This window comes from Crocodylus porosus, unplaced genomic scaffold (assembly GCF_001723895.1).
Source record: "Crocodylus porosus isolate Cpor-Errol unplaced genomic scaffold, CroPor_comp1, whole genome shotgun sequence".
NCBI lineage: Eukaryota > Metazoa > Chordata > Crocodylia > Crocodylidae > Crocodylus > Crocodylus porosus.
The window spans coordinates 17,201,401-17,229,293 of NW_017728911.1; the positions used below are offsets into that span (position 1 = coordinate 17,201,401).

The following is a 27,893-nucleotide window of genomic DNA, read 5'->3' on the forward strand; positions in this document are numbered from 1 at the left end:
TGATTTAGTGTAACAAAGAGATAGTAAATTTGCAGAACAAAGAGAGAGTGATACCTTAGTACAAAGAGCCCTTAGTAGCCTCCCCTCCAACCCCCTCCTTCTTACACCAGGGAGAGCTGGCAGCCGTGCTGTTTTAACAACACTATTGATAATGCATTTTCGATAATATTTCTAACAACGTGAGGGAAATCTGTATTAAAGTGGCAGTAGGAATGGGCTCCATTGCTTGAGCAGCCCCAGGACTCTTGTTTCTGAAGTTGTGGTGAGAGCACTGGGCAACAGACATCTGCATAAGCTAGCAGAGGAGCCCTGCTGCTGGGACATACGAGCCTTGCCCCCTCCTGTTGACAATCGGCAGAGGGACCAGGCAGAAGCCAGCACCTGGGTACCAGACTCTGATCTCCTTCCTGGTTCCCTTGATCTAGTTCCATGGAAGAGGCAGCAGTATTGGGTACTCTGACGGCTTACTACCAGGCAGGGAACCAGCCACTCTTTCCCCCTCTCTCCTTCCTTCTCCCTTAGAGTGTGGGAGAGGAAGTGGGGAACTGTGGGATACTGGAGGTCCCATGAATAGACATTACACATACCATTCGAAAACTTTACAGGGCAGCAAAATTGCTCTTTAAAGGTGCTAGCAGTGTGTGGCAAAATCACTATCTGCTTTTTTTTCCTGCCAGAAGCTAAGTACCTGTATGTTTATTTTTGTGTTGGAGAAAGTGGCATATTTCGTAGTGTAGATATAATGCCTGTTCATGGCCTCAGTTCATACATTTACATCACCGTGGCTAAAATTTTAAAGTGAACAAGACCCAGCTATTAAACAAGGCCAAAGATCTGGACATATCATTAGTCTATCCCACAGGTCAGCAACCCCTGGCACACGTGCTGAGCACGACACACAAGGCCATTTTGCTCGGCATGCCACCACCAGCCCAGGCTCTAAGCAGCTGCTGCCAGCCACGGAGCCCAGGCTGCTCCCAGCAGGCAGCTGGGAGGCTGCAAGCCCTGATCCAAGCAGACCGAGCTCCCTGGGCCGGCTGCAAACAGCTGCTCCAGGCTCCGGCATGTTGGCATTCCGGCACCTTCCAAGGTAGACATTGCAGTTTTTTTGGCACTCTGGCCAAAAAACATTGCCTACCCCTGGTCTATCCAAACAAAAATACTAGCCTGGACCAGCTAGAGATTTTAATGAGGCTGACTGTTTACCCATAGCTTCTAAAAACTCTAAGGCTGCTTGCAGACAGTAAGAAAACAAAACCAAACAGCAGTTCACTTTTTAAACTTGGTGCATTCCTGTGCTGAGCCCTGTGGATGCCCAGAAGAGGCATGCCTTAATTGGACCCGCCTTGCGCAACATATGTAAAAAATCAAGTGCTTTAGTGGGGCTTTTTTGGCGTTTTTATCTAACTGCTGATTGAATCGGCTTTAGCTAAAACCACTGAATAGCCCCGCTGAAGCGTCTGATCTGTACAGACACTGCAGAGCCACATCAAAGTAACATCCTGCTGCTTCTGATAAACCATGCTTTTGTTTTGCTTCATTTTTTTCTTTAACATCTGCAAACAGCCTAAATGCCTAGGTTTTAGTTGGCTTGGTATCTGCAAACATTGATGTATTTTTGTAGTTAATGACCTATATAAAATATTGTATTGCCTTATAAGATTTTGTAATAGACTTTCATATTCTAATTGAATGCAACACAGTTCATGATGTGCTGATATAATATGTAAGTTATCCCTTTGAAGTTTGTTTCCCTTTATTGTTGCCAGTGAATGTGAGAATTGGCTGCTTAATGAAGATAGTTTAAGTCTTAATTTCTGTGGAAGGACTAAAATGTACCAAACTACAGCACATGAACGGTGCATGCCTCTGGTAGCTGGTGGGGTAGGGCTGCACCAGTGGCAGTGGGAGCCTGGTGGCAGTAAGCAAGGAGCTCCTGTAGATGCCACCGGCACCGTCAGCAGCAAGGGGGTCGCAAGCACCGACCAGAGGTTGGAGACCACCCACAGGTGGTGTCGGCAGTGGCCAGGGGCGATCAGGGACCGCCCACAGACACTGTGGCGAGTGGCGACTGTCCACAGGTGCATGCCAGCGTGCACCCCCTATGTGTCACCCCTGCTGCAGCATATGCCAGTCAGTAGTCTTTGTATTGTAAATAGACTAATGTGCTAAAAATTAAATTATTGACTTGCTAAGCGAACATATTGTTTAGTTACTCAGAGTTTAATATTAAGGTCCAAAAACTTTTTGAGTTTCTTATGGGGGGAGGGCACTTAAAAAGCTGGACGCAGGAGGACAAAAGAGCACCACTGTTAAGCTCCCCCCCCCCGAAACAAAAACAACCAAAACCCTCTAGATTTTCATTTGAGTGCAGCATTCTATTTAGAAAGCTGAGTTTTAGCAAAAAATTCAGTATCAAGTAGATGAACTCGCCCCACCCCTTGGATCCCCTCGGGGTTTGCAGCCCCCCACTCCCAGCACCTCAGAGATGGCCACCCAGAGAGAGCCCATGGTTCCGGGCTCCGTGTAGATGGAGCCCCTGGTTCTTGGCTGAGCAGGCTGCCTGTCTTTCTCAGGCTCTGGGGCCCAGGAGCATGGCTACCTCCCCTTGTGGGGTCTGCTGCCTTTTGGGGTCTCTGGCGTGCCAGCTGGAGGAGCTCCAGGCCACAGTCCAGAGACTGCGTGCCATTAGGGACTGCGAGCAGGAGATAAGACTCTTACTGCCAGGCCCTTCTCCCTCCAGGACAAGGAAGGACTCCCAGACCTCCCATTCTGTCCAGTCACGGGGATGGACCAAGGTGGGCAAGGGCCATAAGGCCCACTGCACCAAGGCCCCTGCCCCGACGGAGCTTAGCAACAGGTACAAACCTCTTGCAGCCGCAGCAGAGCCTGCTGAGCTCCAAGCACACACAGGCTCAACTGCAGCTATTGCCCCCGCTCTCCCCAAGACAAAATATAAAGTGTTTGTTGTGGGAGACTCCATCCTGAGGGGGATCTGCTGCCCCAACCCCTTAGCCTGGGAAGTCTGCTGCTTCCCAAGGGCCTGCATCTGAGACATTGTGGAAAAGATCCCTAAGCTCCTCCAACAAGCTGAAACTTTAGTGTTGTGCAACTTGTTACAGTTACACCCATATTAAATTATATTTGTCATGAAAAAATATTTCTGCCAGGATATATAAAGTATGTAAACTATTTGAAAATTGTCAATTGTGTTTTATTATTTCATATACAAATGTCTATTAAAAACATTTGGGTTCTGTCTACAGCTGAAAGTTGGTTTCTCCCCTGTCTTAAACAGCCATCCTAAACTAAAGATGCTGATATTATTAATAATAGAATCCAGAATCCTGACTTCAGGTGGAACCAATATTAGAATGTATAGGCTATCACAGGGGTGGGCTATTATTTTGGGCGGAGGGCTGCTTACTGAGTTTTGGCAAGCCATCGAGGGCCGCATGACAGGCAGCCCGGGGCAGATTATTATTAATTTTCTAAATTTTTAAGGGGCCCCGCGGGCCAGATAGAATTGCCTAGTGGTCCACATCTGGCCTGTGGGCCACATTTTGCCCACCCCTGGTCTATCATATAAATAATGACATTCTAAACTCTTTTGCAGCTTTTTGTGGTCTTGTCGCTTGCATCAGGTGGGGCAAAATGCTCTCACTCCACTTTGGGCAGCAGGTAATTTTTCCTGCCTAGTCTCATTCCTGGCTATGTTTTGTTTCTGCTCCTGGTTTGAGACCACTTTAGATTTGAACAGGCATCTAAAAAGCAAATGTTCTTGCTACAAGCATTTAAAACTTAAAGTAGGAGTTTGAAATAAATTCTTTCATACCAGCTGGATCTTCACATGACTACTACATTTGTCTTATTTGAAAACTGCAATGGGAGTTCCTGTTTTAAACCAATAGAAATGAGGGACTTAGGAATTACAGTATAACTGAAAGAATTATTAACCCAAATAGTGATGGTGTTATTATTGCTCTTTGCTGCAGCAATTTTTAATGGACTGATGTTGGTTCTCCAAGTTTTTGGCAAATCAAATAGTTTAGGAAACAGTACTTCAGAAAATGTTCATCTGTGTTCTCTTGAAAATAGCTTCCCAGCAAGTGTCTACTAATTATTACATGTTGTAATAGATTTTGTACAGAAAGCTTGACTACTAAAATGTGCTATACAGAGACAGTCTTCTGAAGACATTATGATATATTCTAGGTGCTGTATAGATCAATAAAATAAGTACCCAAGGGTCTGATCACACACCCATTGAAGTCAATCAGAGTCTTTTTGGCTGACTTCCATGGGCTTTTAGCTTCAGCCCTTAGTATGCTGTGTTGTATTTAGAAAGAATCTCTGAACAGGAGTATGTGGTATATGTCATAAGTTTTCCAAACTGGAGTTCTATTTCTATGTGCCTTTGATATTTTTGCTTATGTTTTCATAATTTCCTACTGCTAAAAAGTTATTAGGTAAGAAACGTGTGGTAGGCGTTAATGGATCTTAAATTTTTGGTATTAATCATTATTCGTTATTCATCTGATTAGTTACATTAGTAACTCCCATTAATAGAATTAGGAAGCTTTTCTTCTTTCATACCCTTTAGTAGTTGTGTTGAGAAGTAGTTGTGTAAACTTCTGTTTTTTCTTTTCTTTTCTTTTTTTTCTGTCAAACATATTGCTTTTAAGTCCTGGGTTCCCAAACCACAGATTGCAACCATGAATTGAGGGTATTATGAACGTATTTGTAGCCAATTTGACCCTTTTATAGAGAGAGATTGAGTCTAATATCAGGGCAAGAGAAGGAGCTTATATTTGATGGTGACTGACTGTACTTTGGAAACAGTTACAGTGCTGGTATTATTCAGTGTTTTTGTAGTTGAGCACAGGTGAAATGTGCTTATTGAAAAGGACTTTTATTAAACAGATGCTTGCTGCATGAGTAGAAAGGCCTCAACTTTCTGTTTAAAGTTGAAGTAGACCACCAGAAAAGTGCAGTATGAGCCAGAAAAGTGTTGCAAATTTAAGACAGCAACTATAATTAGTCTATGACTGCTACTTTTTGAACATCGTGGTGATATCTAGTTGAACTATGTTTATTTTCACCTGGTTCATTTGTATACCTACACATTTTTTAATATTACACACGTTTACATGCACATGTGGAGTTTTAAGGTTGAAAAATTGACTAGTCAGAACTAGGAAATGCAGACTTAAGGTTGCACAGTATCTTGTGTATATATATGAATGCAATCTTCTGTTATGTGATCAAACATCCTTTCAACAGGGCTGACTAGTAATGAGCAACCATTCAGTGAATTTTCTTTATATGTGGCCCTGCATGGTACATTTAATTATTAAAAAAGTAAGCAAAGTTTAATTTTGATAAGCCTAGCACCTGCTGTAGATGCTCAGTTATTCCCAACTCTGCGTTGCTTTTTAAAAGGTGGGGCTGGTAGAGACACTGATTTTTCCTGCCTTCAAAATTTCCCTGATGTTTTACATCTCAAAATCCTGGAACTGCATTAAAGGGAAAGGTTCCAGAGTGTAAACTGGGTAAAACTTATTTCATCATAACTTGATTCTTGAGGCCATCCTGTTTTAGATGAAATTTTGCAAGAAATACCTGCCTGAGGCACACCTTGCATATAAAATTTCAACCTATATGTTTACATTTTGGTAGGTATCGTGTTACAGACAGTCTTAATAGTTGGTTTTATCAGCCTGTTTACAATTAATATTTAAGCATTGACATGTATTAAATGTATTAAATTAAAATGTAATTAAATAATCAAACTGCCATTAGTTCTTGTAATAAACTGTGCTTCAGGACCACTGGAGTTCCTTGTAGTTTAAGGAAGATGAAATGTCCAGAACCCTGTCAGATATTGGACTTGGAGAGGCAGTTGGAAGAGGACAGATATCCAATCTGGATGTGGCGTTTTATACAAACTACCATAAGAGTAATTTCTGATTTTGGAAATGCTATGCAATACAAAGGTTTTCCATGAGTCAGAGTAAAAGAAAATATCTTTGTTGAGTTTTAAAACTTTTTTCCTTTTTTTCTTTTTCTTTTCTAGACCAGAGATGACTTCCTAGGCCAAGTGGACGTTCCTCTTTATCAGTTACCGGTTGGTATTAATTTAATATTACCTAAAAAAAAAAAACTGTTAATGCATGTAACTGTTTTATTAATCTGAGTAAGTATATGGCTTATAAAATTTTGCCTCTTCTAATCTGACACAGCTATTTCTCAAAACTAAGCTAATGCAACCTTGTTGTTATGCTTAGGTATGCACTTCTGCCTATGACTCCTTCTATAATAAAGTTTTCATATACAGTCCCAAAAGATGAGATTGATTATGATTACTGTTCCATTTGTTATTCTAGCTCCTGGTTACATAGGGAAGAAATTTTTCTTTCTGGTTAATTTTAATTAAAAATAACTCTAAATACATAAAATAGTTATAATAGAAAATAGACTAGAATTAACCTAAGCTTACATTTTGGTTATTTTTTGCTTTTGAATAATTTTTACAAAGCAGTTTTTTCACTTACAAAGGAAGTTATATAAAAGAATAAAGTGCAAAGTACTTTCTTGTAGTAGCTTCATTAAAGGATCTCTCTCAAGCATTACAGAAATACTAATCAAATTGTTCCTTAGCCATTTTGACAGTGATACACAAAGGTAACAAAATGCAGCAAAGAGCTGTAATTATTTTTCAAGTGAAGATTTTGTTGCAATAGGAAGTAACTAGAGGGAGAAGACCTACCAGAGGCAGACCATATTTGCATTACCTCATTCCCCTAGCCAAGAAGGAGGGAGGTAGGACTTTGGTATTTGTTATTTGTCACTGACTCTTTTCCAGAGTTCTGTTAGCCAGCAGCTGAAACAACCAAAGTCCCCACAGTCTCACAGCTGCAACTCCTGTTGCCAAACTGTTCAACACTGTGCATGTTTATTGTGAGTTAAATCAGTGGTTCTCAATGTTTTTTGTAGTAGAGCCCACTTTTAAACATCAATGACCAGTTCCAATTCAATGCCCCTCGCTTCTGACCTACTACCTCTCACCCCCAGACCCCAATCTATTTTTAAAGTACATTGATCCTTTTTTTTAAATTTGTTTGCAGATTGAGAAATGCTGAGCTATAAATGACTGTTTGGACTTCTAATTGCCTGTCTCTCACTATTGTTCTGTGTACCTTTCATGTTTTGTTTTGTTTGTTTTGTTTTTCTTCCCCTCACCACCTTCATTGTCCCGTATCTCCTCTTCCTCTTCTCTTGATTATAACTACTCACTTTGCTTACCTATATTTGCTACCCATCATACTGACCATGTATTTGACTTATCCCTTTTTACCATGTCCTTTGATAATAAGCTCCTGTGACTGATGGACTCTAATTAGTTTATGTAACATCAAAGCACAATGAGACCTGAACTCTAACTTGAGGCCATCAAATGCTACCTTAAGATGATAATCTATATTGCATATTGATCAAATTCAGGAGTAAAATCCTAGTTCTCTGCTATAGACATTGTGTTTACATAGGTTAAAATTAGTGAAAACATTTGCAGAACTGCTAGTAGGAAAAGCAGTGGTACTGACATAAAAGCATTAAGTAATGTAGCATACAAGGGGACTATAAATATTTCTGTAGGTCCAAGCTAAGAGATAGAAATGTCAGCTTTTTTGGCAGGCATACCACGAATTACCTCCCGAAATACTGTGAGTGCCACTCCAGTCAACTTTTGCTATAAAATTTGATACTCTGCTTTCTGTTCTGTTGAATTTGCTAATGTGTGGCCTGTCCTCTCCCTACCTGATCACATAACTTACACATAGGCCTGTGTGAAGCGGATAGTATTCGCTTCGGATTCAGGTTTGGCCAGTTCAGGGGACAGTGATTCGATTTGGTGATTTGAATCACTGTACTGAATCAATTCGGCTGAATCTGCAAATCACCCTAGCCCATCCTTTGCCCGCTGTCCCAGGCTGGCAATGGCTGCCCTGCCCACCCCAGTTCCTGGCTCTTTGGAAAAAAAAAGTCCCAGCTCACCAGGTGCTGCCTGGTGGTGGGGGGCAATCTCTGCTGCACCCTACTGCCCCATGCTGCATGGGGGGCTCTGCACGAGCCCCCTGCCCACTGTCCCAGTCCCCCACCATGGCTGCCCTGCCTGTCCCACCAAATTGGGCCAAATCTCCTCTGAATCAAATCAGCACCTGAAGCTTCACACAGCCCTACACACACACACAGAGGCTTCCTGTGTCACTTGTGGCACTCATGCTTCAGGTTGGCCAACCTGTTTTAAATTATTCTGATGATTAGGTTTAGAATTTTAACTTGTATTTCATTTAAGGAGAAATGCATTTTAAACCTTCTTTCATTGACTCAGTTTTTCTCCCACTTCCCTTCATCGACTCCCCTTATTTCTACACTGTTCTTCCTCATGTTCTACTGCTTATTCTTTCTCATTTCCCTGCCTGTATCTCAACCATATAGAACGTATTTTGATGAACCTCTTTTTAAAAAAGAAGCTAATGTTAAACACATTATTACATGGTGACTAATTAGAAGAAGGCTTATACTTTCAAAACCCTTTTTAGACCTGTAGTTCTTCTGCTTCTGTTTGTGGTGTAAAATGCATCTGTTTCATATATAAATGTATGCTTCTGTTGAGCTTGAAACATCTTGCTCTAGTTCTGAAGTAAATGAAGGTGGACATGTATCTTGTTCACAAATTGCTGTCCTTTATCAGAGAGCAATAACACACTCTTCAGTACCTACATAGGGCGCTACTAACACACTACTTGCCTAATAGCTCTGCTCTCCAGTTCAAATGAACAATTAAACTCTATTATTTTACAAGTCATCCAGTCAAGTAAAATATATTTTTAGAGCAGGAATTTTCTCTGACATGTTACACAGAGATATAAATTAAATTAATCTGTTTACTCATCTAATTAGGATAAAAGGTCAATCTGTTTTTGAAGTAGGATTTTAACAAGAGTTAAAAGTCTAATTTTGATCCGCTGGCTTATCAGTCATATTTTTGACAGAAAAATTTTTGCACTTCCAATAACAAAATAGAATGCAGTTCAACAGGGATAAGTGTAGAGCACTGCACCTGGGGAGAAGGAATCACCAACGTGCGTACGGATTGGGAAATTACTTTCTAAGCAGCAGAAAGGGATCTCAGAGTCATAGTTAACTCAGAAATGAACATGAGCAGACAATGTGATGTAGTGATCAATAGAGCTAACCACACTCTCATGCATTAACGGTACATCATGACCAGGTCTAAGGAGGTGATACTTCCCCTCTATGTGGCACTAGTAAGGCTGCAGCTAGAGTATTGCGTCCAGTTTTGGGTGCCACACTTCAAGAGGGATGTGAATAACTTTGAGAGGATCCAGAGGAGGGCCACTCGTATGGTTAGGGGCCTGTAGGAAAGGTCCTATGAGGAGATACTGAGGGACCAAGATCTCTTCAGCCTCCACAGGAGAAGGCTGAGAGGGGATCTGGTGGCCATCTACACATTTGTCGGGGGGTGGGGAGGGGGCAGCAAGGTATAGGAGATATTCTGTTTACCAAGGTGGCTCTTGAAGTAACTAGAAACAGTGGCTGCAAACTGGCAGAAAGCAAATTTAGACTAGACATTAGGAAGAACTTCTTTACAGTAAGAGGTACCAGACTCTGGAATGGGCTTCCAAGGGAGGTGATGCTCTCCCCCACCTCTGCCTTGGAGGTCTTTAAGAGGAGACTCAACAAATACCTGGCTGGGGTCATCTGATTTAAAATATTTTAAATGCTTTTGACCAGCAGATGCATGGTCATAGCTCTGAATTTTAAGAGGTATTTTTTTTGGAATGTAGTGCAGAGCTTTTACTGATACTAGTAGTGGCACATAAGTATCAAAATACTATGATGAACGTATTTTTGCTGGCAGAAGATCCTGGGGCAAGTTTGTTTCCCAAATTCAGGTTGTTTAAGGCAGCAGACACTTTGTGGTTGAAAATTAAGATTGGAGAGCTTGCAGCAATGCTATAGAGAACATAAATGTTCTTTGTCTTAAAGAGAGCTTCTGACCAGTCCCTCTAGTGAAGAATGCAGGCTATGGGTATTGCACTGAAGAATTGAAAATGGAATTTGATTTATAGTAATTGATAATAGCAGAGCACATTATAGTCTTATTGATTTGTAGTGAATGGAAAATTTAATGTTGTGATTGTCTCCTCATCCTGTGTAAATTCAGTATGGTTCCATTAACTTAAGTGTTAACTCCTATATACATCCTTGGGAATTATACAATATAGAGAGAAAAACAGTAGAATAAGTCTTGCTTTTGGAGACTTCAAGAAATGAGAGATTTTTTTTTTAGGGGTGCCCCCGTAGAGATTTTTTGGGCCGATACCAAGGACCGATTTTTAGTGGAGCTGCAGGAGGGGCTGTAGCCACTCCAAAATTCACCGTAGCTACCACTGCCCACCCATGCCCTGTACGAAGATCTGGGTGTACACACCCCCTATGCCCTTCAAGGGTGCATGTAGTGATGGGAGCCACCCCCTCTCCCCATAAGCAGGTCAGTACCACGCCCCACCCCAGCCCCAGTTCCTGTCCCTCCCTCACTTTGGGGGCTTCAGTCTGCCCTCCCCATGTCCCTTCCCTTCCTCTACCCCTTGCACCACAACAGGCTTACCAGCCAGACCCAGCTGCTCTCCATGCTGCTGGGCTGCACTCCTGGCCGCCTGCATGCTGCGCTGAGGCTGCACACGCACACACAGCATTTATTGGCCACATTATCAGCTGCATAGCAAAAAAAGCCAATTGCCGATAGTCAATTTTCCTTTTATTGGTGCTGAGCCGATATGGGACCGATGTATTGGTGCACCTTTTTGTATCACTTCTTAAGCAAATATGAAGTAGTTCAGCAGGTACTGTTCAGCAAAGCCTTAGTCTAAGAAGCAAATAGCTTCACTCAGCAGTGAGTAATTATTTGGGCTGGAGAGCCACTTAGGGAGTTTTGGTGAGTTGTTGAAGGATGTTGTGGGGGTGGGAGGGATAAGACCTGGCGTTGGCCCTCATCACGGCTGTTTACGCTGTCTGGAGGGAGTTGAGGGAGGGCTCTCAGGGATATGCAGGGACCAGATCACAGCTCTGCCCAGACCCCACACTGTCACCACCCCACGATCCCAGTCCTGGTCCTGCCCACCTGTCTTGCTCCCAGATACTGCTCCCTACTTGCCTGCAACCCCATCCCATCTGCTCAACTAAGCACATCTTATTCATGGTGTCCCAGGCTAGTCTCTGTGGAGATATCCCATCTGCCTACCCACTCCTTCTGGCACTTCTCGCCCCACAGAGTACAGCTCCCAGCATGCCAGAGAGACGTATATGGGGATAGGGTTGGTTGCAGTCCACTCCAGGCAACACCTGGGGGTTTTGAGACAGACTGCATGCACCATGGCCTGGGCTGCCCTCCACACCTGGGCTGGGTAGGGCCAAGCAGCCCACCGCGAGTCAGATAGACAGAGCCGGTGGCAGGGGTGGTAAGTGACCGGAGACTGCAGCAGCAGCACATGGCAGCCGTGGTGGGGCCTATGCAGCACTGACTGCAGCCCTCCCCCCCAAAAGCACGGGGCCCAGGATAGTTGCCTCAGTTTGCACCCTCCCCCCATTGGCCCTTCAGATAGAATCACTTAGCAGGCCAGAACTGGCCCACAAACCATATTTTGTCCACCCTGGCCTAGCTATTTTTCCTACATACTTCAGAAAACTGCACTACAAAAGCCCTAGGCAGTAAATAGTTGCAACTTCTTGTTTTATTCATCTATATAGTCTGTGTAAAAGCATGACATTTTGCTCTCTGTTTTTTTGAAAACCTGTAAAGTCTTTTTACATGTAACAGAGAAGAGCCATCTGTTATAGTTACCTCATGTTGATGATGGTTTACCATTGTTTGCGATAGAGCTTGACTAATTTAGAAAAATATGCCTGTAAGTGCACATGAAATTAAGCTTATCATTTTACATGTAGTTTGTCACTTAAGCTCCTATGTTGAAATTAAACACCTCGCATATGCAGATTAGATGCTTACTTATGAAAGCTTAATTGATTGTGTAATAGGCAATCATTGATCCTCTCAGTGTACCTGTAAGAGGTCTAATCAATTGCCTGATGAATCTGCCTGTACAGAGTCCAGTGACTGTGACACCAAGACCTTCAATGCGTACACCTAGGCAAGAGTATGGAGGAGTACAGGCTGCCCAAGACGTACGATCTCCTCTTTAGACCATGAGATGGTCCAAAGCCAAACCGAATTCATACGTTCAGTGCCTCAATGGTTGTAGTTTCTGCCAGAGAGCAACAAATAAGAACTGCTGCTGACTGCCTAATGCTTCAGGAAGGGCATGTTTCTGTTAGGGTGATGTCCCTTAGGCTTTCTCCAGCCAAGGAGTACCCACAAGGCAGTGGGGGCTAGGGTTCTGAGGTGCCCTATACTTACCTTACTCTGGAGGTTGCAATATTAGTATTTTATAGGCGCTACCCCACCACACGTAGCCCTACCATACTGCCACCAGGCCCTTCAGTTGGTTGCAGTTTAAGGTCATACCCAGGACCATGATTATGTAATATGTCTTTTAAAATTTGTGGCCTTTGAAAAAAATGCTTTAACTCTGCCTTCCTCTTCGATGTTAAGTTACTTTTCCTGCTTTGTGCTGTTTATTTCTGGAATTTCTTAATGTAGACATTCAAATCATGTTTTCCTATTTCTTTTGTGCTGTCATGAGTACCCACAATCTTCAACACTGGGTGGCATAACAAGCACAGGAAATTTTACAGTTTTAAGAAAAATGAAACAAACTCTAAGTTCAGATTTACAAACATCCAAAGCATAAGCTTGCAGTTCTGAAAGAAAAAATGCAGTGTGAAACTGTCTATATTTCAGAAAAATATTTTATACCATTTAAATCTCATGCTGCAAAATTATTATCTTGTTATCTAAAATCCTAGATATGGTCATGGTGAAATCTTAGGATTTTGAGACAGATTATAAAATACCAAGAGATTCTCCACCTGGATCCTTGGTAACTTTTCCTACTTAAAAGTAAAAATACCCTTTGTAAATAAACTGCAAATTTTAAAAAGTTTCTTAAACAAGGAATCTTTTTTTTTTTTTTTAATGGCTTTACTGTGCAATAATTACTCTGAAAAATTTTGGATAGTCAAAGCCCATGCATATACAGCAGACACTGAGTATGAATAAGGGATGTATACATGCTGTACAAACTGAAATACAGTATAATGTGAAAATGTAATTTAATTTAAATTTCATCCCAGTTCACATGACAGAAGATATTTGTGCAAATTAAATTTTGTACTGTTCAGGGTCTACAGTATAATATATTAATATCAAATCAGTTTCATTTAATAGTAGTTTAACAGTTTGCAAACAGCACTAATTTAACACCTTTTTCCTGCAGTTTTTGAATCTACAATTTGGTACATACAGTTTGAGTATTCAAGGTATATATAATAAGAAGCTGAGAAACTTTGGATCCATAACAGGCACAGCTTTTTCCAAACATGATTTATTTAAAAGGATTTCTTCAGTTCTTACTTTAGAGGAAGGCCAATTAGACATAACATTTTGTGTGAGAGAACTATATATATAGAGTAAGAATTCATTTTTTCCAATTCATCTGACACATTGAACGGTTAAAATGTGGTTTTTAAATAGAGCTTTATAGACCTTTTGAAGAGCCTACCAGCCAAACTCAATTAAGGCTAACACACTTCCCTTATTATGCAGTATTATAAAACTTAAATGTTATAAAGATTACAGAACCATTGTTGGCTAATTTAATTTGTTTTTAAATAGTAAAGGTAAACATGTTATCTTAGTACTTTTTGGATGATCCTTCCTGTATACTTGGAGTGAAGTCTTTTAACAGGTTCTCCCTGTATCTGAACCTACTTGTATTCCCAATAGTTTAGTTTCCAAGTAGTCCTATGCTTTTTGTTTGTTTTGGAAGGGAGAGAAGGGTCAAATTCACTACATATATATGCAATAGGAGCACGTAGCTGTTTGCTTTCCTGAGATTTTTTGACATCAGACATAGAAAGCAATTTATTAAATCTGACCTACATTTATGTGAAAATATTGAGTGGAAGGAGGGATGTGATAATATATGTTTCAAGTATAGAATCATGGAAAATAAAGAAACTGCTTCTCAGTTTCAGGCTGTGCATTAAAAAGAATACTATAGGGAATAAAGTTAATTATTTTTTTTCTATAATTTGGAGACTAGATTTACTATTGATAGTCCCATGAATATTTTATTAATCTAATATACTAAAATCTCATTACATGAAGATTGTTTGCCCTTTTAAAATAGTTTAAAATCTTAAATATTTTTGCAAATCATAAATATTTGACATTGCAGATTTGTCTTGGAAAGCTAAAACCTTCATTGTTTCATTCCAGACAGAAAATCCAAGTATGGAGAGACCATATACATTTAAGGATTTTGTTCTTCATCCAAGAAGGTCAGCATTTTAACCTATTTGATATTTACTAATTTTCCTAACTAACCTATAACTTGCAATAAAGACTTCTTTTTGTGTCTGTGTCGCAACAAGTTTTATGCGTATTCTAATACGCTAAAAACACAGTTTATTAAGATATCAATACAAGTGTCAGCACTTGTTTTAATATCTGAAAATGCAGACTGGAAAAAAGTTCATAAAGCTAAGATTATAACCTGGGTTTTTCACTTTCTACACACAGTAATCAGTCATGTGCTGTACTGTGTTACCCTGTTTCAGTTACAAGTCATATCCTTTTCTCTCCCAGGAAGATGTCTGTGTCCCTTTTTGTGGTTAATATGGAAATAGGTTTTATGTGATTTTTGATAAAGATAATATAATCATGAACTTGAAGGTGCTTAAACTTTCAGAAACACTCAGTGAAGCCAGGAAGTGAGGAGTGAATCTGTAGCTGTGTGCCACTGAAACAAGTGGTACAGGCCATGGACAGATGTTACATCTGAAGCACCTCAAAGACCATATGAACAGTCATTCACACCCTATGAAGCACTCCAGAAATAACACTGGAAAACAACTATCATTTTGGAAGTGCTTCATTTTGAAGTGCTTTGCTTCCTGTCATCCTGTTGCATGTTTATGCTCTTCTCTTCCCACCTCTCTACTCCCCAGTGAGTGCTCTTATGTGTGCCTGGCTATAATTCATGCTGAAGAGCAGGAATCTGTATCTGTTTCTAGTCTCCTGGTTCCAGTAGGAGGGATGCTCTGGGAGTCTTGAGGCTGAATTCACAGAAAAAAGCCAGCAGGTTCTGGAGCCCCCTTGTGGAACCTGCTGTTGGTGTCCACAGCTGACGCTGCCAACCACCTGCTGTGGCAGAAGCCCTGCCCAGCTCCACGGCTAATGCCTGATGCTGCTGGGTGGTATCAGTGGTGCTTGGCACCATGTGGCAGCTGGAGATAACACCTGCCCATAAGGCACGTGTGGTTGGTTGGTGGTCATCCTCCACGTGTGGGCCTGACTGAATCTGTTGGCAGACAGGATCTGGCCCATAGCCTGTATTTTGCCCACCTTGTCCTAATCATAAGAAAGATCATAAAAGCATTTTATGAAAATAAGTTTACTAAGACCTAGAGAGAGAATTTTTGGTAGTCTTTTTATTATTCTGCTTTTCTGGTATTATAAACCAAAGAAAAAGCCGGGCTTACTGCATTTGTATAATTGCTTTCAAGCATTGTTTCTGTTATGCAAAGACCTACCCATTGTAATTGCTGAAGTTGGTAGTACTGTGCAGTGAAAGACAATGCTCAAATTCCAAGTCAAAGTTTTTTCCTCTGTATATTGTATTAACTTTCATAGTAACTAGTATAAACTTTTATTTTTTATAATAAATATTATGTAGCTGTTTTCTAATGTGAACAAATGTGTTCATGAATTTTGTAGATGTACCAAACTAATTCTGAACATGATTTATGATGGCTTCACCCCCAAAAAATCTAAAATGAGGATGAATAATTTTAAAAATTGTTATAGAAAGTAAGCTGACATGCACATTCATTTTTTAAGTGAAAACAAATTGCTCTAGGTCTAAAATAAAACCTGCATACCTACATTAATATGTTTATCAGACAATTCTTTTCCTATCAAATGTCTGCTTCCTTTAGTTTATCATCAAGAATCTCAGAAAATGAGAGTTTAACTTTATGATATTTTTTATATATTGATGTAAATATATCTTGACAATCAGTAGATATAATTTTGGAAATAGACTTATTTTGTTTCTCTTTGGACTGTATTCTTTGCATCAATATACCAAATACATCATAATGTTTATACTCTCATTTTTGGGTTGATTCTTGCTGTCAGCATGAAAAAAGGGAGTAAAGTGAACATACAGTGAGTGTTAGCTGGTTCTTTTTTAAAAGGAAAAAAAAGAACAAAATTGTTGGTAAAAAAATTAGAAGTATGAGAGCATACATCTAAATATGTGAAGGCAAATGTTAAAGTAATTGAGGCGTACCTGCATCTAAAGTTTTATGGAAAACTAGTTCTTCATATTTGATTGGTTTTCTTTTTCATAATAATATTTTCAGAATTATTTACAGTAAACTGTTGTTAATGACCACAGTTAAGCCACTTACCTTGTGATCAGTTATGCATTGTATAATATAGAAATCTTAGAGAGCCTAATGATGAGATGTCTTTTCATGTGGCTTAATAAATGTCGTCACCTTTTTTTTTTTTAAATCACACATTAGAAATTTTAATGATAGAACAGCAAAATTTTTAATTAAATATTTAGAAATTTTGGGCAATTTTTTTATCATAACATCTTGAGATTACTCTGTAGACTTTTGCTTTATCTTGAAGAAATCAAGGAGATAGTTTATTCTAATAGTAGACTTCAGTTACCAGTTGTTCAGACAGCTAATAATAAATTGTACAGATATTTCAGATGGAAAACAAATTGTATGCTTGTACACAGTGCAGCTAGTCTGACAAAAACATTGAGTTCCTTTCCCAAGTGTGACAAAATGGCTTGTGACTTGACCTTATATCGTATTACTAAATAACAACCTTTTTCCTCTTCTGCAGTCACAAATCAAAAGTTAAAGGTCATCTTAGATTAAAAATGACTTACTTACCTAAAAATAATGGATCTGAAGAAGAAAATACAGAACAGGCAGAGGAATTAGAGGTGAGAAAACATTTATTTGGTGTTAGAGCATATGATATGACTTGTTTCAAGATAATAAAAGTAGGCAACTTAACACGATAATGTGTATTCAAATTACTACCCTTCAAATGACCCTTTAGATATTTGGTGATTATTTAGCTTGCCATGGCTCAAACAAGACCTAAAATTATATTGTCCCACTTTAATTGTGAGATTTGAGCTTTTCCCTTGTAACTGTATAAGTTGGAGCTTTTTTTTTCTTTTTTGTTTTTTTTCTTTGGGAGGGAGGAAAAAAAAGATTGCAGTAATAAAATCTCAGGCAGCAAACTTCCTAAAATAAAAGCAGTTGCTTACATCTAGCATGTGTTACCTTTAAAATGTATGGGAATAATAGTTTTTAGTAATTCTGTCTTTTGATATAATATTGTTAAATCCCACTAGTTATATTTATATTATCTTCTTCTTTTCACAATTTTATCTTTTTCCAGACAAAGTCATGTCTTTGATCATTGCAAGTTTAGTTTGCTAGCAAATGCATGAAATTTATGATTTATAGGTTTTTTCTTCAGTACCTTTCACAGCTGTTTCATTAGTACCACCTCTCCAGTGACTTTTTGTTATAAAACCCATAAATGCAGCAGAAAAATACATTTATTTAAAAATGTAAGTTTCACCTTCCTTCATAACTTCTTGTGGCATGCTAGAGGTTGGAGACCCTTGGTATCTACCTGCTGATAGCAGAAAGCACCAAATAAAGTTGTCTAGGACTTCCCCATGGAAAATGTGCTGAATAGGAAGGTGATAGACAAGTGTGTAACCCAGTCCTACTGTTGTAACATCTCAGCTAACATTTTTACGGCTAACTGATAAGTTGATTGGTGTCTTGTAGTAGTTAAACAAGTACCTGTTCTGATTTTTTTATAACATTTTTAAAAGGTATGTGAGCTATAATAAGGCACTTGTGTTTTCCCACAAGTCTTTTGGAAGATGTGAGCTTGCTTAATGAGTATTGAATAAGAGGATGGTGGCTTAATGAACTGAGATTTCTCCTTTAACACTCACTTAGTTTATTAACTTTAAGATAATTAATTTTGCCTTTTAGCCTGGCTGGATTATATTGGACCAACCAGATGCTGCTTGCCAGCTGCAACACCAGCAACAGGAAATTCCTCCCCTACCTCCAGGCTGGGAAGAAAGGCAAGATATACTTGGCAGGACTTATTATGTCAACCATGAATTCAGAAGGACACAGTGGAAGAGACCAACTGCTCAGTATGTCTTCTGGTTTGAATTTTAAAGCGTATCTACTTTTAACTGGCAATTCACTTCTGTCTCTGTAAAATAATAGAAGTCTTGGGAATTAATAGCTCAGGAATAGCAAATGGAGGTCTCAAATTTAAACTCTCCACGTCAGATTTGTGCATAATGGTCACTTCGACAGTTCGGCTCACTACTTTTTCCATTTCATAGCATAGTGGATGTTCATGTAAATCACCATTTTGTAAGAGAAGATGCATGGAATCTCTAGGACTTTTTCCCTACCAGGAGTAACACCCTGCTTATTGTAATCCATATGAATAAGATATATAGTAGTGCCTGTTTTACTTTGCTTGTTGCACTTAATCCCCCTCAGCACCTAGTATTTTTCAAGTCACGGTGAGCCACCACACTGAATACATTTTTACTGCCTCTTCATTCCCTTAGCTGAGCTGCATTTTTCTTTCCTATTTCCAATGAGTCTTGTTTTTTAACCGATCTTAAATGTCTGGCAAATATTACCAAATGGGGACCCAAACAGCTTATCCAAAATTTCTCTTTTGCCTCGTCTCTTAGCCTATTACATATGATTTAGTGTGGCCCCACCCTCCAAAAGATGGAACTAGACCAGATAGCCCTGCACCTCATCTGCATATAAATTTTTGGAAGATCCCAGGACTTGTGACTGGAATACTTGGTTCCAGTCATGAGCAGGGATCCTGGTTTTCTCTGTTTTAAAATTGCAAATTCTCTGATAAAAATGCCTGTTATCTGATTTTAAACCCCCACATCTGCACTTAAAATGAGGCTACTATATATATAGAGGTATCAATTGAATGCACTGCTTTATTGATATATTTACAATTTTAAAGCAATTTGGCAGCCTACCAGTGCCTCAGTATTTTACTTAAAATAAATTCTAAGTACCTATATATTTTGGTATTTGATTTTGGGTTTTTTATCAGGGAAAATCAGAGCTCTCCTGCCCCTTTTGCTTACCAGGATGCAGGCCCAGGCACCTCGTTCCTCACCCCCAACCTTGCTGGTGCCCCTTACTCCCCACCCACAGCCAGGGCTTCACCAGGATGGTGCAGGCTTTGCAGCAGCAAGGAGCTTCCCCACTCAGCTCTGCCCGGCCATGCTGAGTCTCGCCTGCTGGGACCCAGGGGAAGGGCAGCATGGCAGGAAGCCCAAGCCCACAGCAGGCAGCTTGCACCTACCCCATGCACAGATCTTGGGGGCATGTGCCCCTCTTTCCCCCAGGAGGGGTTCCCAGGAGCACATGCAGTGACAGGGATCCAGCCCCCCAGCCTCCCTCCCACATCCAGACGAGCCACCTGCAGCTTCATCACCATGGCTTGAAATTGTTGTCTCTGCTGGGGTCCAGCCTAATCAACTCTATGATAAATCATGAACCTTTTGGCTTTGGACTGATGTCATGTATAGTTTGCACTATATACAAACAAGTACAGAAGTGGTGCTTAAACATGTTTTTATGGATTACCTGTACTAAAAACTAGCATCAGTTTCAAAAGAGGTAAATTGCATCAGTTTTGGATGAACCAAGTGTAGGGTCTGAAGGAAGAAGGGAAGGGGCTGCAGGAGAAACAAGTTGGGGGAAGAGGGCAAGGATTCCCCCAGATATTTTTTTTCCTTGTTGTAGCAGTGGACGGGAGACATTTCAAGGCCAACCTCCAAGAATTGGATTCTATACCTGGAAAATTATAACTGATTTATTATTTTCCCTATAGAATTTAATTATCGGGTCACCTTATCAGGGTCATCCTGCATTTATTCTGTAAAGATACAGATAGGTCTATTGTGCCGTCTTAATTTTTGTACAGGGACAGTACAGCTGATGCAGATCATGGGAACTTTCAGTTGGAAGCACAGCATGCATTTACTCATCGGCATCAAATATCAGAAGATTCTGAAAATTTAGACAACAGGGATTCTCCTGAGGTAAGAACAGCATCTAGTTACCTTGAAATACCTGTAACTGCTTTTGTCCATAATCAAATAGTTTGAAATAAATATTAGTAACTTGGGACTGTTTTTCAAAGTTAATTTTTTTTTTTAAGAGCTGGGAAATCATAACTGAAGATGAGGCAACTATGTATAGCAATCAGAGTCTACAAATGCCTCTGTCACAGAGTAATTCTGATGTACAGACTCAGCTTGCAGAAGAATTGAATACCAGACTTACTACCTCCGGGAGTTCAGCCAGTGGCCAACCAGCTCTTTACACTGTAAGTTAGTGGATATTTGTCTAGTTAGTTTAACAAAGAGTAAATCTTCTCTTTATTTTCCTGGGAAACTAATTTTAACTCAGATTCTTGCGATATTAAATGGTGCCCTCATTGACAGACTTGATACATTAAGTAATAAACATAAGCTTTCATATTTTTTGCTTTTTATTGAAGCTATCATTATTCATACCAACAAGCACTGTAACTTTTCATTTCAATTTTCAGAGGCCTAAAAATAATTTGAATATAGTAGACCAGTTTTACAAACATAGATGTTTTATTTTTTCCCATTTTACTTCTGCAAAGCAAGTTGTTTTTTTTACTTAGGTTCTAAGCAGGAGTAGCAATAAACTCCATTTTTAATGGCTCATCTAATATATTTTTCTTTTCAAATTGTAATTTTAAATAAAATTAAGCAAATCAGGAAAGCTAAGTATTTCAGCTAAGCATTTATGGTAAGTATGCTGTGTTGTTTGTTAACATTGAGGAAGCAGTAAATCATATAAAGTTCTTTTTCATTACTTCCAGAATCATTCCAGCAGAAGAAGTAGTCTGCAGACGTACAGGGTTGAGGAACAGCCTGCACTTCCTGTGGTAGGTTATATTTCAAAAACCACAAGTTTTGTACAGTACAGAACTTTGAAAATTCACTTGCTATGGAACTTATCCTGGATAAAGTATTGAAATTTAAGTGAGAGTTGGCCTTCTGCTTCTGGCAGTTATCCTGACAAAATTATAATTTTGGAATTTTAACAGGATTGGATCTCTATCATAAACCCTCCGTCTTCTGAGTTTGCACTTTTATTTTAATGTATGGTTGTAGCCTGCAGGAGGGAAAAACTTTACTAGGTAAATGTGAAACACTATTTAAAAAGCATCTTGTTTTAATATTAGAAAAACAGTACTATATTTCTTAAATTGCAGCTGCATAAGGTATAGTCTGAAACAGCCAAACCCAAACCAGCATTTCAAATACTTGATTTTCCTTTCTGTTGTCTTTTTCATATGGTTCAGTGCAGATTCAAATATCTTTAGTCTGTTTTATCCTCTACTCTAAGCTTGAAACTTTCACTAAGTTTTGTTTTGGTGAAATATGATGGAGGGAGCCTTAAGAAAAACTCTTCATATGGTAACGTTTCTCTTGTTAATCCTTAGTTATTGCCTACTTCATCTGGATTGCCTCCAGGTTGGGAAGAAAGACAAGATGAAAAAGGACGATCATATTACATAGATCACAATTCCAGAACTACTACCTGGATAAAGCCTGTTGTTCAGGTACTTGTTGAATCCTGTCATATAAGCTAGTGTGAGAAGATAATGAATAGTTGCTCCCGATCAAATAACCTTTACCAGTTTGGTGGAACTGGATATCTAAAATATGTCAAGCCTGGGAAAGAAATATGGGCGTGTCTGTATAGCACATGGCAGGACCACACAGAAACATGCCATGTCCTCTCTGGACTCAACTGAGAAATATAGCATCTTGGCACATGTGTAGTGTTATACAAGCATGTGGTTGGTGCACTGTTTTAGCGTAGCAGTGGTATATCTCAAATCAACACTGCTTCGCACCAGTGGAGTGTGAATGAGTCAGGAATATTGCAAGTAGGGTTGGTAGTTTTCACATTAAATCACTTTTCTATGTTATTACTGGGTAAGGTAAAATTTTTGCATGTTTTTGTATGTTTTTCTTTGAGAGAAGTGATTGTATAAATTGAGATGTCCCAAGTGACTGACTGGCAGTTTTTCTCCTGTCGATTTTTAATGTTTTCAGAATATCTGAAGTGTAGTACAGCAGGGCTTAGCAACCTGTGGCCCTTGTGAAGCCACTGGATTCAGCCCACATAGATGAGGCTGCAGCACTATTCAGGAGCAGACCACTTATACACTGCTGCGCAACTGACTGCAGGGAGCTTTGCTTGTGCTGCCCTATAGCTGAGAGAAGCTGGCATTTATGACCAGAAAATGTTGCTGACTGCTGTAGTAGAGGATTAATCATCATTTGTTTTTGTTTCATAGATATTAGGGCTGGAAGGGGCCTCGGATGATCCTTGAGTCCAGACCCCTGCCCCAGGGGCAGGAAGTCAGCTGAGGTCAAAGGATCCCAGCAAGATAAACATCCAAATGTCTCTTAAAGGAGTACAGAGTAGGTGCTTGCACCACATCTGGTCTGTTCCAGGGCTTGGACAGTAAAGAACTTCTTCCTTATGTCCAGCCTGAAATGGTCTTGGAGGAGTTTATGACCGTTCGACCTCGTCATCCCTTGGGGCTCTCTGGTGAACAAGCGCTCCCCCAGATCCTGATATATACCCCTTACATACCTATAGGCAGTTACCAGGTCCCCCCTGAGCCTGCACTTTTCCAGGCTGAGGCTCTCAGCCTCTCGTCAGAAGGCCTGTTCTCCTGCCCTCTGATCATGCACGTGGCTCTCCTCTGGACTCTCTGAAGCTTCTTCACATCCTTTTAATTTGTGGAGGCCAGAATTGGATGCAGTACTCCAGCTGTGGCCTCACCAAGGCCCAGTACAGCGGGAGGATGACATCCTGGGATTTGCTTGAGAAGCATCTATGGATGCAAGCCAGAGTTTTGCTCTCTTTACCTGCTGCAACATCGCATTGGTGGCTCATATTCGTCTTGTAGTTCATCATGACGCCCAAGTCTCCTTCAGCCATGGTGCTAGCAAGCGTAGCACTGCTAAGCCTATAGGCGTGCTGAGGGGGTTTTCCTCAAGGAGTAGAACCTTGCATTTTTCGGTGTTGAACAGCATCAGGTTTTCATCCACCCATTTTCTGAGCTTGTCTAGGTCGGCTTGGATCACCATCCTGTCCTCGTGTGTGGACACTTTACCCCAAAGTTTGGTGTCATTGGCAAACTTGGCCAGTCTGCTTCTGATAACAAGTCCACATCATTAATAAGGACGTTAAAGAGTATAAGCACAAGGATGGAGCCGTGGGGGATCCCACTAGTTACAGCGCACCATGAGGATTTACTTCCATCGGCTACCACTCTCTGGGTCCGACCTCAGAGCCAATTTCCGAACCATTGGACTGTGATGTAGCCAAGGCCACAGTTGGCCAATTTTTCCATGAGATGATCATGGGACACCAGAGATCGAAGGCTTTTTTAAAATGAAGATATATGACTTCAATCTCTTGTTTTTTTTCAATTCAGTTTTGGGGGGAAAATTACATGTCTCTGATCCTGAGTCTTTGAAAATATGAGTTTCAATTGAATGTCACCATCTGATGAAATGAACTTGAGTTCAGAAAGCTTGTTCTCTCTCTCTCTCCCCCCTTCCCCTTCCCCTCCCCCTCTCTCTCTGTATCTATATATCTATAGATATAGATATAGATATATTCTCACAGACCTGGCTCCCAACCTTTATTTTGAGAGATACCAACTGAATCAATAGCCTAGAAAGAGGTTGGAAGGCAGAGTAGATAGGCACCCTTCAATTGAATGTCACCATCTGATACTTGAGTTCACAAAAGCTTGTTCTCTCTGTCTTTCAATATATAAATAATATATAAATAAAGGTTGGGAGCCAGGTCTGTGAGAATTAAGCTACCTAAATACCTTTGTGAAACTGGCTATAAGCTGTCCACAAAGAATTCATAGTAACAAATAATTAGCAGCACATGGCTTCTTCACTAACTTGACCTACTTCAAAAATGAAGTTTTGTGACAAACGTTAATATAATTTAACTGTACTGCATAAGTTATTTAAATATCCATATTTATTATGCTTTTTAATGCAGAGACTTCCTGTATTAAGCAACTGAAGAAATGTAATGGACCAAGTAAGCTATATACCGGAGCTTACTTAATTTTTGTAGGATCTCTAAACTAGTGTAAACCTTGAAACCATAAGCAGTAGCTACTAATCAATTTTACTGATACTGGGACTGAGTAATTTAATATGCTGTGCCACTTTTCTTATTTTTTTTAAAGTCACCACTAATCAAATTTACAGGCACTTTAACAGAAAAAGTATGTTGAGCTACAGGCTTTTAAACAGTTTTCTCTCCTTACTAATAGGGAGAATATCTCAATCTGCATAATGTTACAAGGGCAATAGACTGAATATCTTAGGGTACATCCAACAATTAAGTAGAAAATGATAAATGGAACTATCACTTGTGTTTAGATTTTGAGTACTTCTGCAGTACCCAGTGGCCCAGAAAAATACTACTGAAACACTTAGTATAACTGAAGAAAAGTGTTCTTGTAGTTGTCAGGTGGACTTTGACTTGGCATTTAGGGACACAAGTCACATGCTTAGCAAAAGTGAGAGAAATATTTGCTTATTGGAAAATTAAATAATTCTTTTGCAATAAGAGTGCACTATTGGCTTATCTTCAGCTTATGATCTACTGTAACCCCCAGGTTCTTCTCTACCTAGATAATCATTCCTCAGTCTGAATTTGTGCATGCAATTTTTCCATCCTGAGGGAAGGACTTTGCATTTATCCTTGTTGATTCTAATCTACTCGAAATGTCTCTTAGACTGTGGATCATAGCCTGTGGACCATTTCTCTAGTCTGTCCATGTCATTCTGGGTTCTAGCCTTGCCCTCCTCAGTGGGAGCAACTGACCCAACTTGGTATCATCCACAGACTGGCTAAGGGTGCACTTGATCCCATCATCCAAATCACTAATGAAGATGTTAAAAAATACTGGACCCAGGACAGACCCCTGGAAGAACTTAGTTGATACCCCTTCCCAAGCAGACATCAAGTCATGGATGACTACTCACTGAGCATGATGATCCAACCACTTATGGATCTGTATTGCCTTGGCTTATTGAAAATATCATGAGAGATGGTGTCAAAAGTCCTGTTAAAGTCAAGATATATTACATCCACTGCTCTCCATCCCCTATTCACAGGGCCTGTTGCCTTATCAAAGGAGAAAACCAGGTTGGTAAGGCATGACTTGCTCTTGGTGAATTCATACTGGCTCTTCCTGATCACCTGTTCTCCTCTTTTAATAGATTTCTTGAGGGCCTACTCCATGACCTTTCCAAGTATACATGTCAGGTTGGCTGGTCTGTGCTTCCTTGGATCCTCCTCCTTCCCCTTCTTAAGGATGGGCATTATATTTGCCCTTTTACCAATAATCCTGGACTTCACCTGACCTCCCATGAGTTCTCAAAGAGGATAGTTAATGCCTCTGGAATGACTTCACCCTAGTCGTAAGAGTAGCCTGAGATGATAGTTTCTTTGGTCTTGGTCTTCCTCTTCCTCTTGATATGCTTATAGAATCACTTTTATTGCCTTTTATGCTTCTCCCATTATTGGCATCTAACGGCCTGTCTTTGCTTTTTGTTCAACAGTGGTCTCTGTAGCCAAGAAAGATACTAGTAGTTAGCAAGAGCTTATTTTTAATATATCCAAGTAGATGACTAAATCAAATGGTCTTTTTCCTCCCTTCAAATCCTATTTAATCTATAATAATAAGAGGCTTATTCTGTCCATCTGGAGTGCTCTGATTGGTTGTCTCAGCAGCCAGTCACCATGCTTACTGAAACAACCAATCAGAGTGTTCCGGACAGACAGAATAAGCTTGTTGTTATTATATCTCCTGAGGCAATTCAAATAGGTAAGTCAGAGCTAGAATGAAGCACTGGGACCTCCTGCCATGGAGCGGGCAGGCTCCATCGAAGAGGGGGAGAGGCCTGATCCTCTCCTCTTCCCCCCGCCCTCCCCCGGCTTGTCCGCCTCTCCCATAGTCAGTGGGTGAACTGCCAGTGGACCCTGAGCTGCAGGGGGGGCTGGTGCTTCTCTCCACAGTGGTGGCATCCCCTGGGACCACCCAGGTGGGGTGCCAGTGAGTGGATGCTGCCTGGGGGGCACTGCCACCACAGACAGAAGCACCGAGGTCCCCCGCAGCTCAGGGGCTGCGTGACCCGCCAGCAGTTCGTTCCCCAGGTGTGGGAGAAGCAGGCAGGCTGCAGTGGGAGAGAGAAAAAAAGGCTGGGCGGGCCCCTCACTGATTCCCACCCTGCGGTGGAGCCTGCCCACTTTGCAGTGGGGGACCCTGGTACTTGTAATTAAACCACTAAAAAATACAATTTCCTCATGTCTACAAAGGGCCCTTAGTTATGTGTACAAGAGACCTCTTACTCTATGACTATAAACAAGTCACAAGGTCGGACTTTTTAACAAAATATGTATTTATATTCCCAAGCCTGTGTTTACACATAGACAGCTTTATGTAGCCTTTTTGAGGGTCAGAAGTTTTGATTCCATTAAAGTATTTGATCAATGGATAACTAAAAATCCCGTATTTAAAGAAATACTTTTGCAATAAAAATTTAATCACAAATGTTTTGCGGGTTTCAGCTACTTCAGAAATACTTATCTGTCAGATATCTGATTTGCTCAGTAGACAGCTTCACTTCTTCATATATTAAATTCTCTACTTCATTTTTAATTCATATGAAGTAAATAAAATCAGAATTATGTCAAGATATACAGTTTAGGATTGAAATTAAAACTCTCTAAAATACTAATCTCACTTAAATTTCAATTTTTATACATTTATTATAAAGCACCTCTTCCTTTATACTAGATATTGTTGAACCTTTTAACTAGTCATTTTATAAAAATATTCAGCAGCTAAAATCTATTTGATTGTCAAAATCTTCTATCTCTCAAATTCTCACAGTTAAGGAAAACAGATAGGCTTTATAATATAGTGATTCCAGTACTATAATGTACATTGTAGTTTATAAATCTTAAACTTTTCCTTAAAAATAGTTTGAAAAATGTCCACTGTATACTGTCATAATGAAGTATTTTGCTTCAGATTTGCTGCGCATCTCCTGTAAGAAGGATACTTACATGTGAGGCATTAGGGGCAGTTTATTTTGAGAGAGATTCATTTTGTTCACTTGGAAGGCTTAAGTATCTTTTCAGATTTCTCTGTGTAGATTGGATAAGCCTACAGTGGGATCATAATCCTGTATCTATAACATCAGCTAATGGTGTGATCAGAATGACAGGCTGAGTATTAAGAGGCTTTCATGGGGAACTTATAATGGTAGAAGATGGGTGGATAGAAGCTTGTTCAAACAAAGTGTATTTGATTTAGCTGAAGAAATACAGGAGGGGTTCAAGAAACCTGGGAGTCATGGAAGGACTGAATGTTTTCATTTAATTTACTT

The 27,893-nt window shown here is 40.0% G+C and overlaps 1 protein-coding gene across 2 annotated transcripts in view; it reads left to right on the forward strand.

Annotated features, from left to right (window-relative positions):
* The window catches only part of NEDD4 (neural precursor cell expressed, developmentally down-regulated 4, E3 ubiquitin protein ligase), a 118,517-nt gene that overhangs the window by 63,431 nt on the left and 27,193 nt on the right, over positions 1–27,893 (forward strand). For both annotated transcript variants that reach the window (XM_019533527.1, XM_019533526.1), the window contains 8 exons: positions 6,077–6,127; positions 14,486–14,547; positions 17,138–17,240; positions 18,322–18,491; positions 20,321–20,438; positions 20,558–20,725; positions 21,254–21,319; positions 21,881–22,000. In XM_019533527.1, coding sequence (XP_019389072.1) covers positions 6,077–6,127; positions 14,486–14,547; positions 17,138–17,240; positions 18,322–18,491; positions 20,321–20,438; positions 20,558–20,725; positions 21,254–21,319; positions 21,881–22,000 — 858 coding nt within the window. The remainder of the gene's footprint in view (positions 1–6,076; positions 6,128–14,485; positions 14,548–17,137; positions 17,241–18,321; positions 18,492–20,320; positions 20,439–20,557; positions 20,726–21,253; positions 21,320–21,880; positions 22,001–27,893) is intronic.